The following is a 25,879-nucleotide window of genomic DNA, read 5'->3' as shown; positions in this document are numbered from 1 at the left end:
TCGACGGATCTTGGTCAGAATTTGGTCAGAGTCGGATTTGGCCGGAATTTGAAGGCACTGCGTGTTAAGAGGTCGGAAGCTGGCCGGTAGTTTGTCGGATCTTGGTCGGCTTCCCACAATGTCTTTGTGAGAATCTGACCAAGATCAGGCCAGAAGTAACCGGCGACGCCTGAGATATATAAGCCATATATAGGATATATAAGCTGACTACCGTATTTTCTCTAATAGCCCACCTAAAACGTCAACTTTGAGCTCAATTATTTCAGTTCCTATAAGAGATACTATAAATGTGTCAACTCGTAAAATGTCAGTGATATTATGATAAATAATTCTCTTTTCTCTCCGCTTCAAGAGATATGTTTTTCTGTTTCATCACTCGAAAAAGGAATTTATGTTACATGTTTATTACTAAATAGGTTTTACGTGGAATAATAAGGTCGTGTAAAGGATACAGACACATACAACCGAGTGTGGCAACTCACACACACTCGGGAAGGAATCAAGAAATATTACAATAAAATCAATAATTTGAATTCGGGGAGAAAACGGTATAGGAGATCGGGAGAAAATGTTTGGGAGATCAAAAAAAATTGAGATTTGATAGAACATGATAATCGAGTTAGTATAACACAACAAACAGCTAGTAAAACAATTCAAACCTATAAATATTACAGTATTATTAATCTTCGTCGTCCTCGTCGTCGAACTCTGCCTGAGACTGTAGACATCCTTGAGCTGTTGGAACATCAGTGAGATACCGCTGAAGTCCTGCCGCCGATCTCCATCTTCCTCTGCATTGAATTTCCCCCATTGAATGCCCGATTCTCCTCATGTGGTTGGCTCCTCCTCTTCTGAAGCAGTGATAAGCCGCTCCCGGCTTCCCGATCGCTGCCAGCATCTTCGTCGAGAGCGTCGAAATGGCTTGTTTCGAGAGCTTCTTCGAACCGTCCAGGTGTGAAAAGACGTATGGACACTTCCCTTTGGTTCGAAGTCTCCATCGGCACATCAAGATGTCCGCATCGCTGCCTGGCTCGTAGTTGAAAAACGAACGTCTTCCAAGTCTATTCTGGTCATTCTTTGCCTTCTCTACATGCACCTCAATCATCCCGTCTTTCTGTGTTACTCCTGCCCACTTGATCTCAGCTGCTTCCGATGCTCTTAGCTGACATTGAACGATAGAATTGCCAGCAACGCATCTCGATCCCTCTCCGGACTGTCTTCTTTCATTGCCAACATTGTGATCTTCTGCACATCCTCCATAGTCACTTTCACTACTTCTTTCTTTAGCAGGCTTTCCTCTCTTCTTTTTGACTTGATGATGTCTGACACAAAAGACGCTCCGATGGCTGAAATGCCTTCATTTGCTGTTTGATAGGCATCCGAGATCTTCGCCAAAGCACTACTCCCGATTTGCTTAGCTCTGTCCAACAAGTATAACAGAAATGACGACTCGTCCATTTGAAGCTTCTTCTGAGAAATCCACGAATTTCTCTTGTCGTTCTCTGCCTTGTAAGCGGCAGCTGTGGACGTAGCTTTGGCTTCAAAGGGGATCATCTTGAGTCTCTCGATGTGGTGTTTAAACCCTTCTCCTGCCTTCTGCTTGAGTTCCTCGACGAACTGTCTTTTGGCTCCTTCTGAAAATTATAGTTAATCTATTTTCCCTCTCATTTCTCTCTTTTTCTCTTTTTCTCTTTTCCCCCGGGTGGGTGGGCTGGGTGACTTGTTAAAACACGTAGAATGATTTCAAAATTCGAGTTTCATGCCCGTTCGGGCATGTTCGCTTCGAGACCCGCGGCGCCCAGAAAGTGTGTGCGCCTTTAATCTCGCGCGTCCTTTTTCTCCGCTATTCAACGAAAAACATAATATTCATCAGTTGACAAATTGTTGATATATTTTACAGGAATCGAGATAGTTGTGTTCAAAGTTGACGAATATGTGACTATTATCTAAAGCGAAAGGTATTTTTGATACTTTGAGATGCTTTGATAGCTTTGATCTCATGAGATGTTGTGCTTCAGAGAGAAAAGAATGAATTCATTTGAAGTTAAATAATATTGAAATTCAAAGTTCTAAGCAGTTCTTTAAAATTATCAAATGGCTGAAAATCAAAAAAAAACTGAAATTCTCAGTAGATCCGACTATTGTATTTGTTCTAATTGAAACCCAAACCGCCAACTATGAACTCAATTATATCGATTTCTGCAAAAAAATTTCAAAAAACTTTCAATTGACAAAATATTTCACAAAGTATCCGCTATATTTTATTAGTTGAATAATTTTTGATAGCTCTCATAGGAACCGAGATAATTTAGCTCAAAGTTGACGGGTATCTTCAGCTTCTCGGATTTCTATATTATTCTCGTGAACCCAGTTAACATATTTATTCATGCCTCTCAAAATCACCCACGTACCAGCCATCACATTCAGCCAACATCAAGAAAAATCAGTTTGGAATCGTTCTCCTTCGTGGAGCCTAATGGACACCCCGGCGCACAAAGCGGCAGGAAATGACAAGCAAAAAGTGATTTTTAAAAATCAGAATTTTTCCTCTTTATTCAATTTTCCAGTTAAAAGTTGTCGCTTGGTTGAATAGTGTAATCGACCGGCTCAAAGGTTGGACTCAAAGTCACTGTCAGAAATTGTTCGTTGAGAAGGAGCTGATCGAGCTGTGCTACCGTGCACGAGAGACGTTCTGGAAGAATAATGTCAAGTTGGAGGTCAGAGCACCTATCAAAATCTGCGGTGACATACATGGCCAGTATTCGGATCTTTTGGCACTTCTCGAGTTGAATGGATGGCCTCCCGAGACCAAATACTTGTTTCTTGGGGACTACGTGGATCGTGGACCATTTTCAATTGAGGTCATGTCGCTTCTTTTTGCCTATCAAATCCTGTATCCTGATAAGGTTTCGTTGCTCCGAGGAAATCACGAGAGCCGTCCCGTCAACATGCAATACGGATTCTTCCTGGAATGTCGTAAAAGATACTCTGTCACTCTCTACGACGCATTCCAGATGGCATTCTATTGTATGCCGTTGTGTGCAGTGATCAGTGATAAAATTATTTGCATGCACGGGGGAATTTCTGAGGACTTGGTGGATTTAAAGTAAGTGCACAAAAGTGTCAATTAGGCTTGTTCAATGTGGGAAATTGGGAATCTCGTTTTCCCAAATTTCGGGAGTTTTCCCCGACAGTTATTTCAACGAATTTTTTCCGGGAAATTTTCCAGTCATAAATTTTCTAGATTTCTTACATGCTCATTTCATTATGAATTTTAGGCAACTAGACAAAGTGGAACGCCCATGTGACATCCCTGATATCGGTGTGATTGCTGATCTGACTTGGGCGGATCCTGATCACTCGATTCAGATGTACAATGAATCCTTTCGAGGTGCTGGTCGAGTGTTCGGTACAGAAGCTGTCAAAAAATTCCTGAAAATGCACAATCTGGAATTGATCGTTCGTGCACATCAGGTGGTTGATGATGGATACGAGTTCTTTGCCGATCGCCAACTGGTTACAATATTCTCGGCTCCATCGTATTGTGGAACGATGAATAATGCTGCGGCGGTGATGACGATTGATGAGGAAATGGTAATGCTTTTAAAGCTTGTATTTGGTCGGCATTTTCTGAAATTTTGAAAAAAAATGTTTCAAAAAATCTGAAAATCCAGATCTGGGATTTTTCTTCTCTATTTTTCACACGTTTCTATCCAAAAATGAACTTTCTAGCTCATCTAGGATCCGAGATACATCGCTTTGAAGTTGAAGTGGTGAGAGACGCCAGACGACGAGACACACTGCGTCTCTAACCTCCTGAAACTTCAGATGACTGTATCTCGGCTCCTAGATAAGTTAGAAACCTGGGTTTTGGACCAAAATGAAGCCAAATATCAATATTTGTCGAGTTCATATATTTACTTTTTTGGGTATTTCAAGACCTCCGAATTTTATAATCTCTAAATAGCTCAAGATTCTGAATTTTTAGGAAAAATGCGCTCCTTGAATTTTTCACACATTTATGTCTAATTTTTGTTTTTCTAGCTTATCTTGAAGCCGAGATACAGCGATTTGAAGTTTAGGGGGTGAGAGACGCAGACGACGAGACACCCTGCGTCTCAGAAACTTAAAATATTGATATCTCGGCTCCCAGATGAGCTAGAAAGTTCATTTTTGGACAGAAACGTGTAAAATTTCAAGAAGAAAAATCGAAGATCGGAGTTTCCAAAGTGTTTGGATTTTTATAACCATTACATCTTCCAGGTCTGCTCGTTCACTGTAATGCGTCCGGATCTCAAAAAAGAAAAAGACAACAAATCACCGGCTGCAGGTGCTCCGGTCCCAACCTAAAATGTTTAACTCCCTGACGAAGTTCTCAATGCAATGAATAAAATGTTTTTGAATTTTTTTTTACTTTAACAAACTTCTAAACAAATTCAGAAGCAAGAAAGAAAGAATAAGAAGAAGAAGGCCTAAATTGAATTTACAAGGCGAGAGAGAAGAAAGAAAAGTTTTTCTTTTTCACTCTTTTCGTTTTTTCCTTTTCAGATTATCGACAACTCCCTGTTGGGAATTCAACACCACAGACAAAAATTGTAAGAAATATTCAGGGTTTTTTGAATGTACCCAAAAAACTCAAAGTGTTGAAAGTTGTTTCTATGAAGAAGTTTGACCTACTAGATATTGGATATCTAGATTTGGGGGAGATACGTGGTTTTCTTAGTTTCGTACCACACATTTTGTCCCCTGAGGATAGGAGAAGGGCCCCCTTTCATTTCATCCCAAATGAAGGATGAGCCATTAAACATTGTTTCCATTTCCATCTCCCCCTCTTCTTTCTCGGGCTCTCCGCTTCATTTACATATACTTTATTTGGTTTTCCATTTTGAAATTGGTTTTCGGAAGATGGCCTGGAAGATCTTTCAGGCGTTTGGATGACTTAGCGAACCTTTTGCTCATTTCAAGCTTATTGCAATGTTATTTGAGACTGATGCGAGAAGCACATATCGACGAGACACTCTAACTATCTGCGTCTTTCCAAACTTTAAAGCGCGGTCCCTCAATTCCCAGATAAGCTAGAAAAACAAAAAAATGGATAGAAGCATACTTGTAAAATTCCGGCCCGGCCCGCCAAAGCCCGGGTCCGGGCCGGGCCTGAGGAAAATTTCAAGGCCCGGTAGCAAAAAATTCTGTCATTTTGAACCGAATTTTGAGCTCTCAATACAATTTTCTATATTTTTTTGTGCTTTTCGGATTGTTTGTCTGTTTGATCAAAAAATATCAAAAAAAAAACTCGAAAAAAATTTTCTATCGAAAAAAATCACATAAGGGTCCTTATGTGTTTTTTGAAATTTTCAAAACTTGTGGAATGACAGGCCCGCCGGGCCGGGCCGGGCCTCCGAAATTCGGGAAAAAGTCCGGCCCGGTCCGTTACAAGTATGGATAGAAGTGTGTGAAATTTTGAAGCCCTTTTTTGTAGAAATTTGGACTTTTGAGCTAAAACGAAAATTTGAAGGTTTTGGAATTCCAAAAAATCATAATATTACTGATTCAAAAGTATTATAATCTTTCTTCATTTTGGCCCAAACCCAGGTTTCTAGCTCATCTAGGAAATACAGCGATTTCAAGCTTTCAAGGTTAGAGACGCAGTGTGTCTTGTTGTTTGCGTCTCTAGCCTGCTAAACTTTGAAAGAAAAATTTTAAAATTTTACAGAAAATTTCCTCTCTATCTGTCAAAAAACCAACTTTCTAGGCCTTCTAGGAACCGAGATACAGTCAATTAAAGTTTTGGAGGGTAGAGACGTAGTGTGTCTTGTTGTCTGCGTTTCTAACTTGCGAATCTTGTTAGAAGTGTATCTCGTCTTCTAGATATCCTAGAAAGTTGGTTTTTTGACAGAATGAAAGGAAATTTTTCCATTTCACGGTGTCCTTTCTTTTTAGACTTTATCAGAGTTGAGATTACTGCAAGCCTATTTTTGGCAGCTAATGCATTCTCTTCCTTATGGACCATAAGTCGCGGTTTTATTACCCTATTCCTCCTATTCTCACTGACCCATCCCTCAAAAAAGAACACATTGTCCCTCCCCTTCCTTCCTTTCTTCATCGTCCCATCTACCCATCGCATTTGTGCTCATTGAGCCCTCTCTCCCTTTTCTGTTTAATTGTTAGTGTAGTGCGAATTGACATGTCGACTTCTGCTAGAATTGAAAAACGGAGCGTTGTTGGGTTTGAGAAAATTTGTGGCGACAACGACGACAAAGAAGACGAATTGGTACTTTGTGAAATGGAGAGCGAAAGAGAGGCGCGAAAGCGGATTAGTGTACTCTTCACAATGTCTGTTTCTCCGATGTCTATTTTAACAATACAATCTAGAAACCACTTTCAGTTTCGGGTTTCACCCCATCCTTCTCAATTCCCATTTTTATGAAGGTGTTCGTTTGGAGGTTTTAGGATTTGTGTAATTTTAAATCATATTGCTGGAAATTGGCAACGAAGTTACAGTACCCTAAAAATTGAGAATGTTTAAAAGTGTGTTTCGAAAGGATGATTTTCATCAATCTCAAATTTTTGGAATCTCAGTAGCTTTTTCGGAATAATAGTACTGGTCAATAAAACACCTATTAAAAGGCGTTTTTCAGTTGATTTTTGCTCATTTTCAGAAGTTCGGAGCTAGGCTGTCAAGTTTCCGATCACTTTGAAAACTTTCGAGAGTGTTAAACAGACCTAGATTGAAAAATTTGCATTCATAGAATTTTTTGAAAATTCTTAGTTTTTCAGCTATTTGCCGATTTCTATAAGACATGCATTTTGCCCCGTTTTTGTACTGAAAACTTGAAAAATAGGTGTCTTTGAGAAATCGACAAATAGCTGGAAAACTAGGAAATTTTGAAAAACTATGTGAATTCAATGTTTTCAATCGAGGTCTGTTTTACAACTTCTATAATTTTCGAAGCAACTGGAAACTTGACAGCCAAGCTCCAGATATTTGAAAATGGCCTTTGAAAATTCTTAAATTCTAGAATCATCGGGAGCCCAGCATCTACAGTTCAATATTATTTGGTTGGCTAAAAAATAATGGTTGTTTTTATGATTAATTGAATTTTTCATAAAAAAGGAAGTAGACAAGATTAACTCAAAAGCTATTTGCCATAATTATCAACTACTTGCAGCCAACATCCGCGCAAAGAATGGGGTCCGTTGTGAAAGAACCCCACTGGCTGCGACCCAAAGTAGGCGACCACCCATTTTTCGGTCTCAACGCGGCTTTTGAAATGTTTCTCGGCTAATGAGGGTCGCATTGATATAAATTACTAGAAATCTGAAAGTGCCAAATCAGGGCTACTTGGCGGATGAGGGAGAACTTCCCAGCCCATTTCCTCGATTTTCTGCTGAGTGACTTTTGACACATGCGGCCGAGCATTATCATGAAGGAGTTTTGTCGTTGGTGTATTCACACCTTGACGTCTCAAAGCTTGCTGCATTTGGCCCAATTATCATTGATAGAGTTTAGTAGTGGCTGTTAGACCTTTTTCCAGAACTTCAAAACATACAAGACCCTTGCTCTTCCAACATACACATAGCATTACTTTCTTTCCGTATATCTCTCATTTCGAGTTGTTTTGGCCGGTTCTCCGGGGGACAACCGTCGTCTATTCTGAGTAGTATTATCGTACTGAATCACTTTATCATCCGACATAACATAAGAATCGAGAAAGGCGATATTCTTCGAGAAAAGAAGGATAATTCTGATAAGTGCGAGGAGGGAATGGTTGTAGGAAAAAACTTCCGCAACTGTTCGACTTTCCAATTTGTACAAATGGTTTTCAATGGTACCATTAGTACAAGAAAACGGTTCTGAAAGACTACGAGTCGTTTGACAAGGATCCGACTCGTTTAAGTCTCTCAGCAGTTCACTGTCAATGATTTTTGGTCGAACGGTGTGTTCACGGTCTTCCAAGCTTTCATCGTCATTATGAAAACGTTCAAACTAGCGTACGAATCAATTTTTTATAGAAAAGCTTTTTTGAATACTTTTGAGAGAGAACTAAGAGCTTGCGCGGCATTTTTGACCAACTTAAATTTGCACCTTCCCGCGCATTTTTTGGAACGACGTTTTCTAAACGGAATTCCCAATCGAAAAAACAGAATGGGAAACTGAGACTATATATCAAACGATGCGCAAAAAAACGCTCTTTCGAATAAAAAAAAGGGGGAAGCAAAAATGTTCTTCGGATAGAGAAATACGTTCCGACAAACACGCCACTCATTATTTTTTAGCCAACCTAATAGATTCCTAGACTCTAGAAATTACAGGTTTTTATGTAAGAAATATAGCATTTTCTATTTTCAAATCGTTTTAAACTTTCAAATGTCTATATTTTAGAGCCTAGTGATCCGAAACTTACCTTGAACATCCGATTTTATGAGTTCCTTAAAAGAAATTAATGAAAAATAGTTTTATTCTTTTAATTACAATTCAGTACAGTATAATTTATTATCAATCCTTCCTTCCTTTCTTCGCTCGCTCCTTGCTTGTCGTTGCTGGTCCTCCAGCGGTCCTCCAGCGGTCCTCCAGCGTCCGAAGTGCCTTAACGATGTGCGGTGGAGACATGGGTCCTCCTCATGTCATCAGTCGAAGACCACCGGGGAATCGAACGTCCGCCGATGGTCCCACAACCGCACACGTTATCCAGTCGGCCACGCGGACGGTGACAGGTGAAGGCATAGAAGGCATATAAGAATATAGGGTCATCTGGAGGTGAAGGAGGGCGTAGGAGACAAGAAGAAGAGTATCAGGATAGTGACTGGAAATCAATAATGACAGTAATCCCTACAGTACCTCACTTTGGACCGTTTCAATTATCATACGATCTCAAAATCCCAAATCACTTCAAAATTTCTTCAGAATTTTCGAAGTCTTCTAGATCTCGCTATCAGTAATTCTCTGACAATTTGTCAATCTTCTACAAAATACACCAATTTTTTTTTTCATTCATCAAATTCCATTTCAATCTTGGTAGTCTCATCTGTCAAGTGTCTGAAACGGCTTTCACCTACTCACTGGGCACAATATGGACCCTTCCTTTTCCATTTTTTTTTTCTTCGGACGTATGAATAATAGTGTGCAGTGGTAAAAAAAGAAGAAAAAATGGACGGAAGGCGTCCAAAAACAACATGAGCCACCACCACCCGCCGAAAAACCAACACACCATTCTCACCGAGACCTTCGTTATTTATGTTCTTTTTGGCGGGAGAAGAGAGAAGATGAGAGAAAAAGAAGAAGAAGGTTTTGGAACTTTTTAGTTTCTGGTTTTTTTTTTTTGCATTTTGAGTTCTGAAGACGTTTGGAATGGAGTAGTAGGATTTATGCGCTTGAAATGAACTGACTGTCTCAGACTAAATTCTGGAAATCCTAAACTCCAAGAAGCCGAAAAACACCATATTTCCTTTAATAGAAGCCCACCGAAGGCGTCAACTTTGAGCTCAATTATCTTGGTTCCTATAAGAGATATCAAAAAACTGTCTACTGATAAATCGTTGATCATAATATCACCAATCTTCCTTATTAATAAAACGCTAGAGGCGTCTGTCTGTCCTCGTGTCCGTCTGTGGACTTTTGATAAAATTGAAAAATACATATATATTTATGTGACACTTTTATTTAGAAAAAGTGAGAAACGAAGCGACGAACATTTGAAAAAAATAGATTGAATCGCGCCGAAGGCGCACCAGCTTGCTGGTATAAGTTGATAATTTTATGGCATCTTTTATAGGAACCAAGATATTTGAGCTCAAAGTTTGTTTTAAAACTACATTGGTTTATTGAACGATATAGAATGATACAATAGATGGGCTTTTATACTGATTACATGATAAAGAATTTAATAAAAGAAAGTGATTGCGGGGGATGCAATGCACATTCCCATTACCATCAGAAGAGTGCGATTTAGCACAAAGTTGACTGTTTGGGTGGTCTTCTATTAGAGGGAATACGGTAGATTTCAATTGTCTGATTCTTGTGCATATTCTGGAATCTATGCTCCTTTTTATACCCAATCTATTTTTTAGCTTTTATCGTAACCCTTTACCTTTTCCCTTCATACCAAAAACCTAAATTCTATCAAAAAAATCATAACTATCCGAGACACGTACTGTATGGTTTTTTATTTGAAAATTCAATTCAAACAAACATACTTTTTTCAACGGATCTCAAAAAACTGGGTGAACACAAACACACAATTTGTGTGCTCAATCCATCGAGATCCATCGAAATCCAAAATTTACTTTTCCAATATTTTTCTTTTTCGTTTATCTTTTGTTGAAAGGCTAACCTACTTTTTTACTTTTCAAGGTTCAATCATCATTTTTCGCACGTTCTGATCGTGATACGGTCATTTGGCGGTCGCGATATAACTGGATGGCAATAGATTCAGAATCCGACACCCTACCCAGATAATTGGCCCCACACATTTTCTCTCTCTCTCTCTCTCTCTCTCTCTCTCTCTCTCTCTCTCTCTCTCTCTCTCTCTCTTTCTTGTCAAGTTGAATTGACATTGTTTGAAGGTTGTTAACGGGTCGGGGAACCATATATAGAGTACCCTATGTTGAATATTACAATACAACATTTCAGTTTTCTAGAATATCCGACGCCGTTTAACACAAAAATTGTAGCCAATTTATCGCTTGTCGGAGACGACTCGACGACAAGCCAGCAAGACAAAATTTCGCTTTTTTTCGGAACAAAAATTTCGGGCACCCCGTTTTCCGGTTTCGTTCTTTTTTTTGCTGATTTTTTTGTGGATCTGTTTGTTTTTGGGTTTTGAATTTTGGATTTTGGGCAATTATACGGTGACGGGGGTTTTAGATGCTTGAATTCTGAGATCATAAGTCTGAAATTCTCAGAGCTTCTGATTCTTTCTATTTGGAGTCTCAAAATCACTGAATCCCAAAATTTTTGATTACAAAATTTTCGAAAAAGTTTGAATTACCGTACTTCCTCCACTATGTATAATAGAAGCCCACCCAGACTGGCAACTTCGGGCTCAATTATCTTGGTTCCTTCGAAAGATATCAAAAAGTTGCCAACTAATAAATTGTTTATCATAATATCACCAATATTTTATTAGTTGACAGATTTTCAATATCTATTATAGGAACTGTGATAATTGAGCTCAAAGTTGAAGACTTGTGTGAACTTCTATTTTGTTGAGAATTTCAGAAATTTTTTGAATTTCAGAGCTCAAAATTTTATAGGACCACTTAAAATCTCGAAATTCACATTATTGGAATTGATAAAATGTATCTGATATTATGAAAAACATTTTATTAGTTGCCAATATTTTGATATCTTACAAGAATCGAGATGATTTACAAGAATCGAGATAATTAAGCTAAAAGTTGAAGGAGTGGACTTCTACCGTAAGCGCAACTGATTTCTCTATCGTTCTTATGCCTTGCCTATATACAATTTCTCTCTGACCAATACTTCTAATTGCCATCAATTTCCTCGCCAACGACATTGTTTGATTTTCAAAACCCTATTTCTCTATTCGAGCCTATATTTGAGCCCCCTTCCTCCCCATGTATTACATGACTAATATACAGGAATACGATCTAGTAAACATACGAGTTTTATGGAAGAGTTTCTCGTCCTCTCTGGTTTCCTTCTCCCTATTTACACATAATTCAACACTCTCTTCTTCCTCTTCTTCTTCTTTTTTTCCTCCCGTTTTTGGGGAAAGGCTGTCGACAGCCGTCCCGTCCTCTTCGACGACATTTATTTGCATTTCTCCTCTACTTTTTTTTCTTCCAAAAAAACCATGATGTCCTTCCTTCCTTCTTTTTTATGCTTCTATTTTTTGTTTTTTGAGTTGAAGGCACTAAAAATCATACGAAAAGTTTTTTTTGTTTTTAGAATCAACACAAAATGGGTACGATACAATGGATTGTAGCTATTTTCGGATTAATGATTGGTTTGAAAGTAAGTCTTTTTATAGCCTAAAAGTTTAGATATTTAAATTTCGAAACTCCGGAAATCCGAAACTTTAAGATTCTGAGATTTCGAAATTCTATGAATCTGAAATTTTGCATACTTGATATTTTGGAATTTTTTGATGTCAGAGAATTCCAAGGTCCTTGAAGTCTCGGCATTTTGAGATACCTGGAATCCAAATTTTTGAATTTTTGAAAATATGAAATTCTGAGATTTTGAAACCCCTTATGTTCTATGTTTTTGGATTCTGAGATTCTGATATTCTCGAATTCTGAAATTCTGAAATTCTGAAATTCTGAAATTCTAAGATTCTGAAATTCAGAAATTCAGAAATTCTGAAATTCTGAAATTCTGAAATTCTAAAATTCTGAAATTCTGAAATTCTGAAATTCTGAAATTCTGAAAAAAAAATCAGAGATGTTCTAAGATTCTATGGTTTTGGGATTCTGAAATTCTGTAACTCCTAGTCTCTAATTGTAAGATTTTTAAGATTCTAAGATTCTGAGATTCTGAGATTCTGAAACTCTGAAATTCGAAGTCCCTGAAATTCTGAGATTCTGAAATTCTGAGATTCTGGAATTCTGAAATTCTGAGATTCTGAGATTCTAAAATTCTAAAATTCTAAAATTCTAAAATTCTGAAAAATTTCAGACAATCTCATCAGAAACCTCCCCATTCTGTGACGATTATATCAGATGTATGGAGCAGTTGGAAATCAAACAACATGAGTGTCTGGCACTGGATAAAAATATCAGGTTTATTTTTTTTGTGAATCTGTAAATAATCCAAAATTCCACGAATTCCAGATTGCGAAGCTCCGACGCGTGTAGCCGTCAGAAATGGGATCAGAAGCTAGAGTTGAATGCTCTTCATATGAGGTAACCACCTAAAAAATATGGAGCCAAAAATCAAAAATTCAATTTCAGAAGAGCAGAAGTGGCTCGTGACTGTGTTCAGAAGAATCATCAAGATGCAATGCTAGCTGAATCCACGCTGGATGAGGAAACGGTAATTTTGAGTCAAATCAACCTAAAAAATAGGGAAATTGCAGAGAAAAACCTGTACTTCTCTTCATGACAAATTTCAATTTGCCAAAGGGTTCACATCTGAAGAATCAACAACGTCTTCTGGAAGTCGAAAAAAGAGATCGATTAAAAGAAACAAGAGAGATGCTAAAAAGAGTTCGAATTCAAAAGCAACAGAGTGCAGAAATGCTGCCAAGTTGTGGCATAAACAATGCTCAGCACTTGCCAAATGTTGTCCATTGGTAGAGGAGTGAGTTTTTTTAATCCTAAAAAAACCCACCAACTTTGAGCTCAATTATCTCGATTACTATGAGAAATATCAAAAATCTGTAAACTGATAAAATGTTGGTGATATTATGATAAACATTTTGTTAGTTGACAAATTTTTCATATCTTTCACAGGAAATGTGATATATGGGTTTAAATTTGACAGTCTGGGCGGGCTTCTAATTACTGTAGTTTTCATAAATTGACTAGAAATGGTAAAAGTCCAATAAAAGAATAATTAAAAAGCACTAATTTTATGTTTCCGACCGTTTGAGATTGTCAGAATCAAAAGTCAGAATTTCAACAAGAAACGGGGGGAAATGGAATTTCAAAAATCATCTGTAAATAGTCGAAAATGAACTGAAAATAATCTTGAAACAGCTAATATTAGGTCAAATGTGCTAAAACTAAGCCAACAATAATCTAGAACAAGTCAAAATTTGGTTTTAAATAATCTTGAAATTACGACCAAAACTTCTTTAAAATATGCCCACCCAAATCGTCAACATTGAGTCCAGTTACGACTCTCATGAGATATACCAAAAATTTGTCAACTGATAAAATATAGGTGATAATATGATAAATAGTTTATTAGTTGACAAATTTTTGATATATTTCACGAGAATCTAGATAATTTTGATCAAAATTTAAAGTCCAAAAAATCAAATGTTCAAAAAATCAAAAGTTTTTGATTTTTTGAACTTTTGAACATTTTTGACGTTTACTGGCAAACCAATGTATATTTTTTTCACCCAATTTTTTTGCAGCTGCAAACAATCAACCACCGAAATCATGGATCAAATCTACGAGGGTCGTCATAAGCTTCACGACATGCACGTCAATAATTGTATCTGAATCCGAATTTTCTCAATTTTATGTCTCAATTCGCTTGCTCCTTCGCTAGATTTTCAATTTTTTCCTTTCCCAGTTTATGGTGCCAAGTCTCCCAATTTTTCACTTTTCTGTGCTTTGTTCCTTCCCTTTTTTGCAAAAATTTCCAACCCACACTCATTATCATATTAACTGTGTAATCATATATAATTCATTGATTTAAATTTTCATAATGAATGTGATCATGAATCAAAGAAACCCAATATAAGGGGATCCAGAGAGCCCATTTGGACATCGAATTGAAAAATGAGATTTCAGAATATCACAGTACTATTTATTTTCTCAACAGTTTTAGCTGTTTCCTATGCTGACACCCTTATCAGGTTAAATTTCAGATTTGCAGCTCCTAAGCTTACCCTATGCTCTTTGAGCTCAATTTTCTCCGTTCTTAGAAGAGATATCTTAAACGTGCCAACTGATAAAGTATTTATCATGTTATCAGCTACATTTTATCAATCGACAATATTTTGATATCTCTCATAGGAACCGAGATAAATAAGCTCAAAGTGTACTTAAAGCTTTTCAGGTCTCTCCCGGTCCAAGAGGCTCGGAGAAACCATTTGAAGGAGCTTATCAATGCTCACAAGCAGAAAATTGCTGAACAAAAAAGAACGATTGTTGTATTTGATGAGAATGAGCCAAAAAAGATCAAACAAGACAGATCTATTATAGTTTTTAAAGAGCAGGAGGCTCCAAAGGAGATTGAGAAGAAAAGATCTATTGTAGTTTTCGATCAGCCCATTCAAGAGTAAGAGTTGAAAATTTAGAAGGAGTAAAATTTAAAGATTTTCAGAGTGAAGCATAGAGAGGATAAGAAGACAATGTTGTTGGGATTCAAGAATGGGAAAGCCACAAATCAGAGGTAAGAGGAATAAGGCTTTCATCCGGGCGGCAAAGTTAGCCGACAGACCGAGCGAGCCGACATTTAAAAACGACTTTCTGGAGAATATAAAGCTAGAAATCTTTTTCAAATCTGTTCAGAAACCCACTTCTTAGGTTTATTAGAAGCTAAGATACACTGCTTCAAAGTTTTGCAATCTAGAAACGCAGACAACGAGACACGCTGCGTCTCTAACCTTCTAAACTTTAAATGACTTCTAGATGAGCTAGAGAAGCGATTTTTGGACAGAAATAGAGCAAATATCTCGGTTTAAAAAATAATCCAATTTCAGAGAAACCAAGAACCGTGTGGACCGAAAGACAGTACTTTTAGGATTCAAGAATGGCGAGCTTCCAAAGGCTGATGGGTAATTTTTTCAAAATAATATCTACAGTAATCCCGGATAATTGCAGAAACGTCTATGTTGCTAAAGATAAAGAAGATAGACGTTATGTCGGAACAATTTTGAAGAACGGAGAAGCCGGACAAAAGTAAGTTAGCCGACCGACCAACCGACCGACCAACCGCCGACCAAATTTGGGCGTTTGCGCGTAAAAGTGCCAAAGAGTGTTTGCGTACGGAGCATTTTATTTTACGATACACTATTCAAGTAATGCATAAAATACGCAAACACTCTGACTGATGACGAGCAAATGCACGACTTCGAGCGGATAAACACTCTACAGTAATCCCTGATGATTACAGAAACGTCGCTGCTGCCAAAGATAGGGAAGATAGACGTTACGTTGGAACTATTTTGAAGAACGGAGAAGCCGGACAAGAGTAACAATGAAAATTCAAGATTACTGTAGTTCCGATACTTTCAGAGAAGTCAAGCAAAGAGAGGACAGAAAGACCGTACTTCTTGGGTTCAGAAATGGAGAGGCCCATCCAGTGAAACATCGGGAGGACAAAACTAGACTAATGATTACTCTTAAGAATGGGAAGGCTGCACCACAGTAAGTTCGATGGAGCACATTTACAAAATCAATAAAATGTTCCAGCCCACAAGAAGCCAAGCATCGTGAGGATAAGAGAAAAATCATTGTTTTCAAGAATGGAGAGGGAGACAAGCGTGCTCAAAATGACGCACTTCTCAAGTAGCTATTCTTGAATCCACCAAATAAAATATTTTGTTACTTCCAGCGCTCTCGGTGAAAGATACAACCATTTGAAGGTTGCCAAAAGAGACACACTCATCAGATCTCTTCCAGTTGCTGAGAAAAAAGAGCAACAGTCGCTCGCTGCCGCTAAGAAGAAGGATTCAGAGCTTTCGAAGAATTTCATGGAAGCTTTAAAAGCCTACCCAAATCGCGGAACTGATAAGGAGAAGGCTGCTTTTGCTGCCAAGCGTCGTGAGGCTATTAGAGACTTTTTGAAGAATAGAAGAGCGATTTTCAAGCAAACCAGGTTAGTTGTTTGGGTTACTGAAGGGGTTTGGTAGTGAAAAACACATTTTGGGGAATGACCAGTATATCCTTTCGAGAAACTACAAGAAAATAAACTTCCAGAAATTCTTTGAAGAATTTCTCGAAACGACCACATTTTAACACGGTGGCCTAACTTCTGGTCTGATATTCATCTGGTGTGTTTTCTCGGTCATGTTAACATGGTGGCCGAACTTTTTCAAGTCGAGTTTTCTAGGCCACTATGACAAACTGACCCAGAAATAGCCTGACACGCCTCTGGTCTGTTTTTAGGCAATTTCAACATTGTTGCCGAATTTTTGCAAGTTGAATTTTCTAGGCCACTATGACAAAATGGCTCAGATCCGCCCTGACATGCCTCTGGTGTGCTTTCTAGGCCAATTTAAAGAGATGACCTAACTTTTGCAAATTGATTTTTCTAGGCAACGACGGTAAATGTCTAAAAAATGACCTGGTATTCATCTGGTGTGTTCTCTAGGGCATTTACCATGCTGGCCTAGAAAACCCAACTTGCAAAAGTTAGGCCACCACGTTAAAATGACCTAGAAAACACACCAGATTGTTATTAGACCAATCCTAGACCGAAAAAGATGGTGGCCTAGAAAATTCAACTTGCAAAAGTTATATCCATTTTTGAAGAATTTTTTTCGAAAAACATTTTGGAATAGACACAATGGGAACGACCTAACTACAGTAACCAACAATACCTAGTTTTAGATACGGAGATTGGCCAGGGTTCCCACGCAAGAAGAGAGAGTGAGTCTGAAGACTATGTCGCGAAATTCCCCAAAATTTCCAATAGAATAATTTCTAGCATCGCCGCCACCGTTGTCGGCGCCGCTGTCAGTAGTGTCGTTTCGAATTTGATGAAAAACGTGGAAGAGAGTGTTGTGCAGGCGGAGAGTGAGGCGGCGAAACAAGTGCAGGCTGATTTGGATTCGGATCAGGGACGAATTTTGGGTCAAGGCGATTTTCAGATGTTGGATGGGTGTGTAGAGATAGAATTATAACTGTTGATAATTTCAGATCCTAAGACACCGTCCAACAGAAGAAGCCAGCGTCTCCAGTGTGAGTTTTTTTTTTAGAATAAAACTTCGGTTGAAAATCGCGGACCGTTTTTTTAATAAAAGAAACCTAAAAATCTGAAAATCTTAATCTTGAATTTTTTCCACTAAATTTCACACGTTTCTGTCCAAAAATGAACTTCCTAGCTCATCTAAAAGCCGAGATGCAGCTTTCCCAATCTTGGAGGCTAGAGACGCAGACAACGAGACACACTGCGTCTCTAACCAAAACTTCAAAAACCTATATCTTGCCTTCCAGATGAGCTAGAGAAGTGAAAATTATACAGAAATGTGAGAAATTTGAAGAAGAACAATTTAAGCTTCGCATTTTGAAATTTTTTGGAGTTTGAGTCTTTTGGAATTTTGAATTTTCAGAAAGCTCATAATCACAAAAACCTTTGAAAACAGACAAATTTACTCTATTTCTGTCCAAAAATGTTTTTTCACGGTTAGAGACGCAGTGTGTCTCGTCGTCTGGCTTCTCTCACCTCTTAAACTTCAGAGCAATGTATCTCGGCTCCTAGATAAGCTAGAAAGTTCATTTTTGGACAGAAATGTGTGCAATATCTGAGAATTTTTGGAATTTCAAAGTGTTGAGCAGATTAGAATCCCAATTTTAGGGCCAACGAAGCCGTCCCACTTCCATTTGCTCCAGTAAAAGCTTTCGATGTTCCAAAGTTCGCTTCTTTCTCCCCAAAATTTCAGATACCCAAAATTTCAGAGTCCAAGCTGACGTCGAGGTCATCGTAGGAAACACTAATGCTACAACGTAATTTTGATACCTTAATTCTTTATCAGAAAAAAGGAAAATTCAGAACCACCACCACTGCTCCTGCTGGCGAAAAGAAGGGATTCTTCGCCACACTTTTCAACTCATTCAAACTTTTCTTCGGAACCGTCACTAATTCTGTCGGGTAAGACTCAAAAATATATAGCTGATCTCGTAAAGATAATTTCAGTGGATTCTTCATCGATGTGGGATCCCGTATCACCAATTTCGTGGAGAAGCGCATCAAAGTTTAACTTTTTTTTTTAATTGGGTTATTAATTTTTTAAAGAAAGCATAATAAATGAGTTTTGCTCAATATGTCCTTGTTATTGCAAAAAAAAAGTTTTGGAAAAAAAATTGAAATTCCAGAAATTCTGAAAGTCCTAATCTTGGATTTTTTTTCTCTAAATTTCACACATTTCTATACAAAAAATGAGTTTTCTAGCTCATCTAAGATTCGAGACAAACTGCTTTAAAGTTGAAGTGGTGAGAGGCGCAGACGACGAGACACGCTGCGTCTCCAACCTTGAAAACTTCAAATCGCTGTTTCTCGGCTCCTAGATGAGCTAGAAAGTTCATGTTTGAATAGAAATAAAGAAAAATCGTATGTTTTTAAATAAATTTCTAAAATTTCCATTTCAAAAAAATCGAGTTTCAAAAAAAATTCAAATTTCAAAAAAATCTGGAAATCCTTATTTGAAATTTTTCTTCTCCTAATTTTACAAATTTCTGTCTAATTTTCAACTTTCTAGCTCATCTAGGAGCTGAGATATCGCTATGTATAGTTCTAGAGGTTAGAGACGCAGTGTGTCTCGTCGTCTGGCGTCTCTAACCTCCCGAAACTTCAGAGCAATATATCTCGGCTCCTAGTTGAGCTAGAATATTTATTTTTTGACAGAAATTGAGGAATTTCATCTGCTTTTTTTATTTCAACCATTGTTAACGAATGCTTATCTGGGAGCCTGCCAAGAATCTTTGCTCACAACTTTATTACAATCATTACTCGGGGTTAGTTTATTATTTACACAGTAAACATTTTTCAAAATTATGGCTCATTATTATCTACAAAAAACTTATTACAATAATACTTAATACGGGGTCTCAACAATTATTAGAAGTGAGATATGGCAAGTGAAGAAAAAAGCTCAGAATCGAAATAAATTAAAAAGCACGTTCGTTAGCGATGAAAAGCATGGCGTTTCCAAGATAAAAAATGATACGGGATACCGAGTGAAGAGCTTTGGTATGGGTTTGGAACGAGTTGATAAGAAGGAGGAAGGTACTGATCCAGGCGAGAACGGATCCGACTAAACGCATTGTCGAGGCTTGGCGAGCGTCGTAATCTCCATGTTGACCATTTTGACAAAGGCTTGCAGAGGTGGCAAGGATCAGGACATGTGAGGCTAGGAGGATGGTGAGGATGGTTGCAAGGAATGGGATCGCGACAAGAAGGTCTTGGATGAGGTGGAGGAATTGACCAAAGGAGAGGCAGAAGGCAAGGAAAATGATTGGAGATGAGACTTTGGTGACGATGTCTCTGGAATAATTCAGAATTCCGGGGTCAGAAATGAGATTCAGATGCAACTCACCTATATGAGAAGTAGTAGAAGACGTTGGCAATAGTGTAGAAAATCGCCGATGTTGGTCCTGTCCGATTCACCGATTGGAAGTATGTGGCAATGGCAGACATCAAGAAGGACATTGCTGTGGCGAATCGAGCTCTGAAGCAATAATTTTGAAGAACACCTTGAGCTTAAATATCTCGGTAAATGCAAAAGATATCAAAAAACTGTCAACTAATAAATTGTTGATCATAATTTCACCAATATTTTGTCATATGACAGATTTTTGATATCTCTCATAGGAACTAAGATAATTGAGCTCAAAGCGAAAGTACAGGCTAAATAGAAGGCACCCTGGACCGCCTACTTTGAGCTTATATAGATGATAAATAGTTTATCAGTTGATACATTTTTGATGTTGCCTAGGAAGTTTTCCAATTTCTGTTTAATGGTCTGTTTTATGAAACCCAAAAAAAATCCTTTTTCAAAGTTTTCATTTTTCAGAAAGGGACCAAATTTTAAAAGCAAATTTTGATTTTGCAGATGGACAACACAAAAAATCAATAGAATAACTTTTCAGCCGTCAGCGGCTCATTGGCGGTTAATTATTCGATCAAAATTATCTCGGTTCCTGTAATAGATATAAAAAATTTGTCAACAGATAATTTTGTTTATCATAATGTTGCAAACATTTTAACAGTTGACCTATTTTTGATAGCTCTTGTATGAACTGAGATAATTGAGTTCAAAGTTGACGGTTCCGGAGGGCTTCTATTAGAACAAGTACGGTAATTACGCTTCAGTTTAATTAACTTCGAAACCTCAATTTCTAAACTTTCCTAAAACTAAAAACTTACTTTGGATTCATCGTCGTCGCCAATGACAACATGGCCAGAATAACCAATGGAGCACTCAACAGAACATGATGATTCTTCTCGAACTTTGACGTCTCAATGTACGCCAAAAGTGTGGACCCGCCATATATGGCAAGGCACTGAGCCGGTGATAACATCTTCAAAATGTTTAGCATTTTGTCAGAAACATAATTGTAGGGATTCCTTTTTTATAAGGGAACAGAGTGGTGTTGTCTTTAAGAGATCAGAGATCAGCCACATGCAACTTGTTTTGGGCAAAAAATACGTACACAAAGTGATGCTAGTAGCAGCTCAAAGATAAAGGAGTAAGGGTGTCTAGAACCAACTAAACAGAGGAAAAAATATGAAAAAAAAAATAGAATTTTTTATTCGAAGAGGTTTTAAAGCTTCCAATTGGTTAGAATAAAGTTTCAAAATATTGTATACAGAGCATATTAATCATTGTATGTACATTTCAAAAAGAAGGGTTTGTCAGTTGATCTTGACGGATTTCGTCACTGTTGGAACTGCCATTGTGTTTCCATAAAGGATGAAGTATTGGGCGGTGTAATAGGTGGAGAGTACGCAGAACGATGGAGCCAATTTCCAGTATCCAGTGTGGGAGAGCATCAGGACAGAGTCGGAGATGTAGAAGAGGAAGAAGCCGATGGCACGGTATAGTAGACCCTGGAAAAAATTAAGATCTTTGGTCATGTTTAAGAGTTTTAAAAAGTGAATGATCTTCAAAGAAAAGTGTCAAGTTACAAAATCTTCAGCAAAAACCATCCAACCAATGATCAGCATTTTTGAAAAAATTATTTTCCCCCTACCTCCTTATTCTGTGATTTCGATCCGTTGAGAAATTGTGAGACGGCTGTGAGTGTGCAAGTGGATAGAAGAAGAGAATACGATGCGAACACAACCAATGGACCCCGATGGTCAGCTAGCATTGGAACAAAGCAGAGTTGTCCAATGACTAGAGCCCAGGCGAGCATTCCAAGGAGGAATTTGCTATGGACTTTGGTTTCATGGTGTCGGAAGAGGCTCTGGAAACAATTTAGTTGATTTTGGCATTTTCAGGGGTCTCGAGCTCTGCTGTCAAGTGTCTGATCACTTTGAAAATTTTGGAAGGTGTAAAAAAGACCTAGATTAGGAATTTCCAAACAATCTGCTTTTTTAACCCCGAAAATTTAAATTTAGCGCGTTGGCTTGTGCACGAGGAGTACAAAACACGAAATCTTCAATTTTCTTTTTTTTTGTTTTTAAAAATTTTGATTTTTTTATAATTCCTAGCGCTTTCACACCAAAAAATCCAGGTTTAATCTGCTTTGTAACCCAAAAATTCAAATTTCGCGCGTCGACTTGTCCAAGAGGAGTACAAAATCCAAAGTCGATCAGAACACCCGATTGGTCAAATTTCAACATTTTTGGTCATTTTTGAGCGGAACATTTAAAATTTCAAACTGTTTTTTTTTCATGTTTTCCTTACAAAACCCGACCAAATGGGGTGGGAATTTCCGAAGATTCCTGTAAATGCAAGTTTTCAATCTAGTCTGTTTTACACCCTAGAAAATTTTCAAAGTGATAGGAAACTGGAGAGTCGAGCTCTAGACTCCTGAAAATGTCAAAAACCGGTATCATAGGATATGGTATCTAGGATCCCGGATCTAGACTTCTAGGATGTTTCCGAACCTTACCAAATAAAAAAGATGTCCGATTCCAAAAGCCAACGCTCCCAGAATGATTCCATCGTGACGCATTCCAATGATCCAATCTCCGACACCACCGAAAAACAATCCAGCTGCCATTGTTTTTCGGTGCTCCTTCCCCAGCCCACCGCCATTCAGATAAGCAAACGCTGTCAGCAAAATGATTGGGGTCACTTTCCTGAAATTCCAAATTCTATAGCATCATGGCCTTTCCCCAACCACAAGACCATTACACTGCCAAGTTTGAGCCAATTTATCTCGATAGCTGTCAAAGATATGAAAAAAGTTGATAACTAATGAATTGTTCATCATAGTATCACTAACATTTTATCAGTTTCCACATTTTTGATATCTCTTACAGTAACCCAGATAAAATAACTCAAAGTTGACAATGTGAGGGTCCTTCTATTGGTTTTATGGTACTTACCAAAACGAGTAGCTCAATGTATAATGATCGTTAAACCCATTCGACTGGTAGTAGAAATTGGCGACCAACAGGAAGTAGGCCAATCCGATTGACGAGAACTGTGAACGCATCTGAAAACAGAGAAGGGGAAAATTTTTTGACTAAAAAAAATGTAGGAAAACTCTAACTTCTTGATTTACGACTTTCACCATTTTTTTAAAAACAAAAATTTTGAAGAACTTCTTCTTCTGATGACTCTAGTTTCAAGTACATAAGAAATGAAGTACACGTTCTCTAAGTGCACCAGTTTTTTGTTGCCACTAAAAAGTCAATGACCTAAAACACCCATACTTGAAAACGGGTCGTAAACGGACCAACGACGGTTCGAAGCATAACTTCTTTCAGGTTTTTTATATCGGGCCAGATAAATTGGATCTGATAGAACTCAACAAGTACTACAAAATGATATTAGTTGGATTACTGTATCTTGTCTATGAACAAAGTTACAAGTAAAAACTGTGTGAGCAGCCCGGTCCCAGCTTTATGGATTGTAACTTTGTTCATAGACAAGATACAGTTTTCCGATACAATTTCACAAACAGTGTCATTTTGTAGTTCTTGAGTTCGTCTATCATATCTAAGTTGGTTTGTTCAAAAATATTGAGCCTGAAAGAAGTTATGTCTTGAACCGCCGTTGGTCAGTTTTGGACCCGTTTGCAGTCTGCTAAAAACCCGTATTTGTAAACCGGGCTCCATAGCTTCTTTCAGATTTAATATTTTCACACCAATTAAATTTAAAAAATAGAAGAGCTCCAGAACTACTAAATTGCATTATTTGGGTTACTGTATCTATTTTCTGAATAAAGTTGCAAAACTTTAAAGCTATGACGGTGTAGCTCAAACAGTTTTTGGGTCATAACTGTGTTCCTAGACAAGGTACATTAATCAAAAAAGCATCATTTTGCAGTGCTATTAAGTTACATTTTGTAGTTCTTAAGTTTTCTTAGCATAAATAATCATATCCGAAAATATTGAACCCGAAAGAAGTTATGTCCAGGACCACCGTTGGTCCGTTTTGGACTTGTTTTCAAATATGAAAACCAGAAAAACAGAAAACAAAATTCGTTTTGAAAAAAAGTCCGAGAGATCAAAAGCAAATTTAGAGCTCCGAATGGTTTCCACCTTTTTTGGAAAACTCGGAACTGCTTATCAACAATTTCGCTGTCATTGAAAAGGAAAAGCATCGATAAGAATTGGAAAACTGATCAGGTCAAGTTTCTAGGCTATTGTCTAGTTTTATAATTTGAATCCGGATGAAAAAAAGGCCAGGAAAATGTACTCCAATGAGCTTTTCAAAGAAATTGTGCAAGGAAGAAAAAAAGACTCACCTCACCGGACCTGGACAAAATTGCTCCAGTCATTTCTTTGCAGCTTCAGATGGAAAAATTCTGAAAAACTCAATCGAATGACTTTGCAACACCCAACCCAGATGTGTTTTTATTTACAAAAAAATCCAAAACCAGTTTCATATATAAACGACCTCTTGCCCCGAACCGACAAGAGGATAAAGCGGGCGTGGAGGAGAAGAGGAGGAGAAAAGGAAAATAGAGAGAATTTTTGAAGGAGGAGAAGGTGTAAATAAAGGTGTCCTCTGGTGTCTTCTTGACTAATGCGCAGTCAATAAGCTTCATTTTTTCGAGACATAAATATTACGTTTCGTGTTTTCAGATATTCATTTTTTGGAGGTCGAGATTCCAATCTAGAAATTCTAATCTAGAAAATTCAGATCGAAGAAAAGGCAAGCTAAAAAATTTGCAAAAAATCATATTGATCTTAAAATCTCGAAAACGTTAAACTTGAAAAAAAGAGAACCCAGAAACCTGAGACCGTCTGAAATAACGTAGGCCCAAGTACTGGGCACTTTACCTCTATAGAGGTATAAACTAGACTCCAAACACGTGACACACAAAAAATTAGAAAAAGAGCGAACAGGTGTTTGTTTGAACTTTTGGGTATACCCTTCTAACTACTTCCGTGGTCACACAGGATTTTTTGTGGTTTTTGTTCTGGTCGATTGGGCAGGAATTTCAGGTTTTCAGGGGTTTTACGATTTAGATCATTTTTGAATTAATCTTTGATTTTTTTTTTCTCAAATCGCTGTCTGATTTGAAATAATTTGAAGTTGCATATTCAGTAATCACGCTCTATTGAAAAGCATATATTTCAACAGAGCACAAGAACAGAGCAGAGAACAGAGCTCTTGTCTGCATTCAAAGCGTCTTAAAGGCGCAAGAGGGAATACTACCGTACCTTTTGAGCCCATTTTAAGTTTTTTTTTTCTATTTTCTCAATTTTCCGACGATTGTCATAGTTTTTTCTATGTAAATCGGAGAAAAAGTAAATTGTAATGTCGAAAATCGAGAAAAGAGGAAAAATGTTTGAATGGGCTCAAAGATTACGGTAGATCGAAATCAATCTTCAATTTATTAAAAGTTTCACAAAGTTGAATTCACAAGTTCCGATTTACATAGAATCAGTAAACACGCTCTATTGAGAAAAAATCGTTGTGATTTAAGTATCAATTTTTTCAATTCCGAAAATCCGTATTTTTGTATTTGTCTTCTTTAAATTTCACACATTTCTGTCCAAAAATGAACTTTCTAGTTCATCTAGGAGCCGAGATACAGCGATTTGAAGTTTATGGCGTGAGAGACGCAGTGTGTTTCGTCGTCTGGCGTCTCTAACCTCCCGAAACTTCGAATCGCTGTATCTCAGCTCCTAGATGAGCTAGGAAGTTCAAAGCTGGACAGAAACATGTGAAATTTAGAGAAGGATAATTCAAAAATAGGATTTTCAGATTTTTTTGAAATTTTAAGTTTTCAGCAAAAGCTATTTTTCCAACAAAAAAAAGTTGTTTTTATACGTTCCTGTCCAAAATCATGAAATCATACGAATTCACTTTGATTCTGTTCAAAAATGAGCTTTCTAGCTCATCTAGGAGCCGAGATACATCGATTTGAAAGTTTTGGAGGC

General features: G+C 37.6%; 5 protein-coding genes across 5 annotated transcripts; 3 read left to right on the top strand and 2 right to left on the bottom strand.

Annotated features, from left to right (window-relative positions):
* Positions 1-679: 679 nt before the first annotated feature.
* CBG13387 lies at positions 680-1,236 on the bottom strand (the record flags this gene model as incomplete). Its single annotated transcript, XM_045241857.1, has 2 exons — positions 680-1,114; positions 1,168-1,236. The coding sequence occupies 2 exons, from the start codon at positions 1,234-1,236 to the stop codon at positions 680-682; spliced, it is 504 nt and encodes a 167-aa protein (XP_045095159.1).
* Positions 1,237-2,386: 1,150 nt separating this feature from the next.
* CBG13388 lies at positions 2,387-4,350 on the top strand (the record flags this gene model as incomplete). Its single annotated transcript, XM_002629977.1, has 4 exons — positions 2,387-2,521; positions 2,568-3,106; positions 3,279-3,594; positions 4,264-4,350. The coding sequence occupies 4 exons, from the start codon at positions 2,387-2,389 to the stop codon at positions 4,348-4,350; spliced, it is 1,077 nt and encodes a 358-aa protein (XP_002630023.1).
* Positions 4,351-12,691: 8,341 nt separating this feature from the next.
* Positions 12,692-14,139, top strand: CBG13391 (the record flags this gene model as incomplete). The annotated part of the gene is made up of 5 exons (XM_002629978.2): positions 12,692-12,747; positions 12,799-12,870; positions 12,919-13,000; positions 13,044-13,267; positions 14,052-14,139. The coding sequence occupies 5 exons, from the start codon at positions 12,692-12,694 to the stop codon at positions 14,137-14,139; spliced, it is 522 nt and encodes a 173-aa protein (XP_002630024.2).
* A 282-nt stretch (positions 14,140-14,421) lies between these two features.
* Positions 14,422-18,569, top strand: CBG13392 (the record flags this gene model as incomplete). Its single annotated transcript, XM_045241856.1, has 14 exons — positions 14,422-14,498; positions 14,702-14,923; positions 14,969-15,037; positions 15,348-15,422; positions 15,469-15,546; positions 15,761-15,838; positions 15,883-16,014; positions 16,060-16,155; positions 16,202-16,465; positions 17,200-17,238; positions 17,297-17,470; positions 18,268-18,315; positions 18,362-18,460; positions 18,506-18,569. The coding sequence occupies 14 exons, from the start codon at positions 14,422-14,424 to the stop codon at positions 18,567-18,569; spliced, it is 1,515 nt and encodes a 504-aa protein (XP_045095158.1).
* Positions 18,570-19,476: 907 nt separating this feature from the next.
* On the bottom strand, positions 19,477-22,977 carry CBG13393 (the record flags this gene model as incomplete). Its single annotated transcript, XM_002629980.1, has 7 exons — positions 19,477-19,852; positions 19,905-20,036; positions 20,735-20,889; positions 21,251-21,418; positions 21,562-21,777; positions 22,429-22,618; positions 22,868-22,977. 7 exons carry the CDS (start codon positions 22,975-22,977, stop codon positions 19,477-19,479), a joined length of 1,347 nt encoding a protein of 448 aa, XP_002630026.1.
* Positions 22,978-25,879: the final 2,902 nt, after the last annotated feature.

Source organism: Caenorhabditis briggsae (assembly GCF_000004555.2).
Source record: "Caenorhabditis briggsae complete genome, chrII, whole genome shotgun sequence".
Classification (NCBI taxonomy): Eukaryota; Metazoa; Nematoda; class Chromadorea; order Rhabditida; family Rhabditidae; genus Caenorhabditis; species Caenorhabditis briggsae.
The sequence above is the reverse complement of the archived record's forward strand: the minus strand, read 5'-3'. Positions and strand labels throughout refer to the sequence as shown.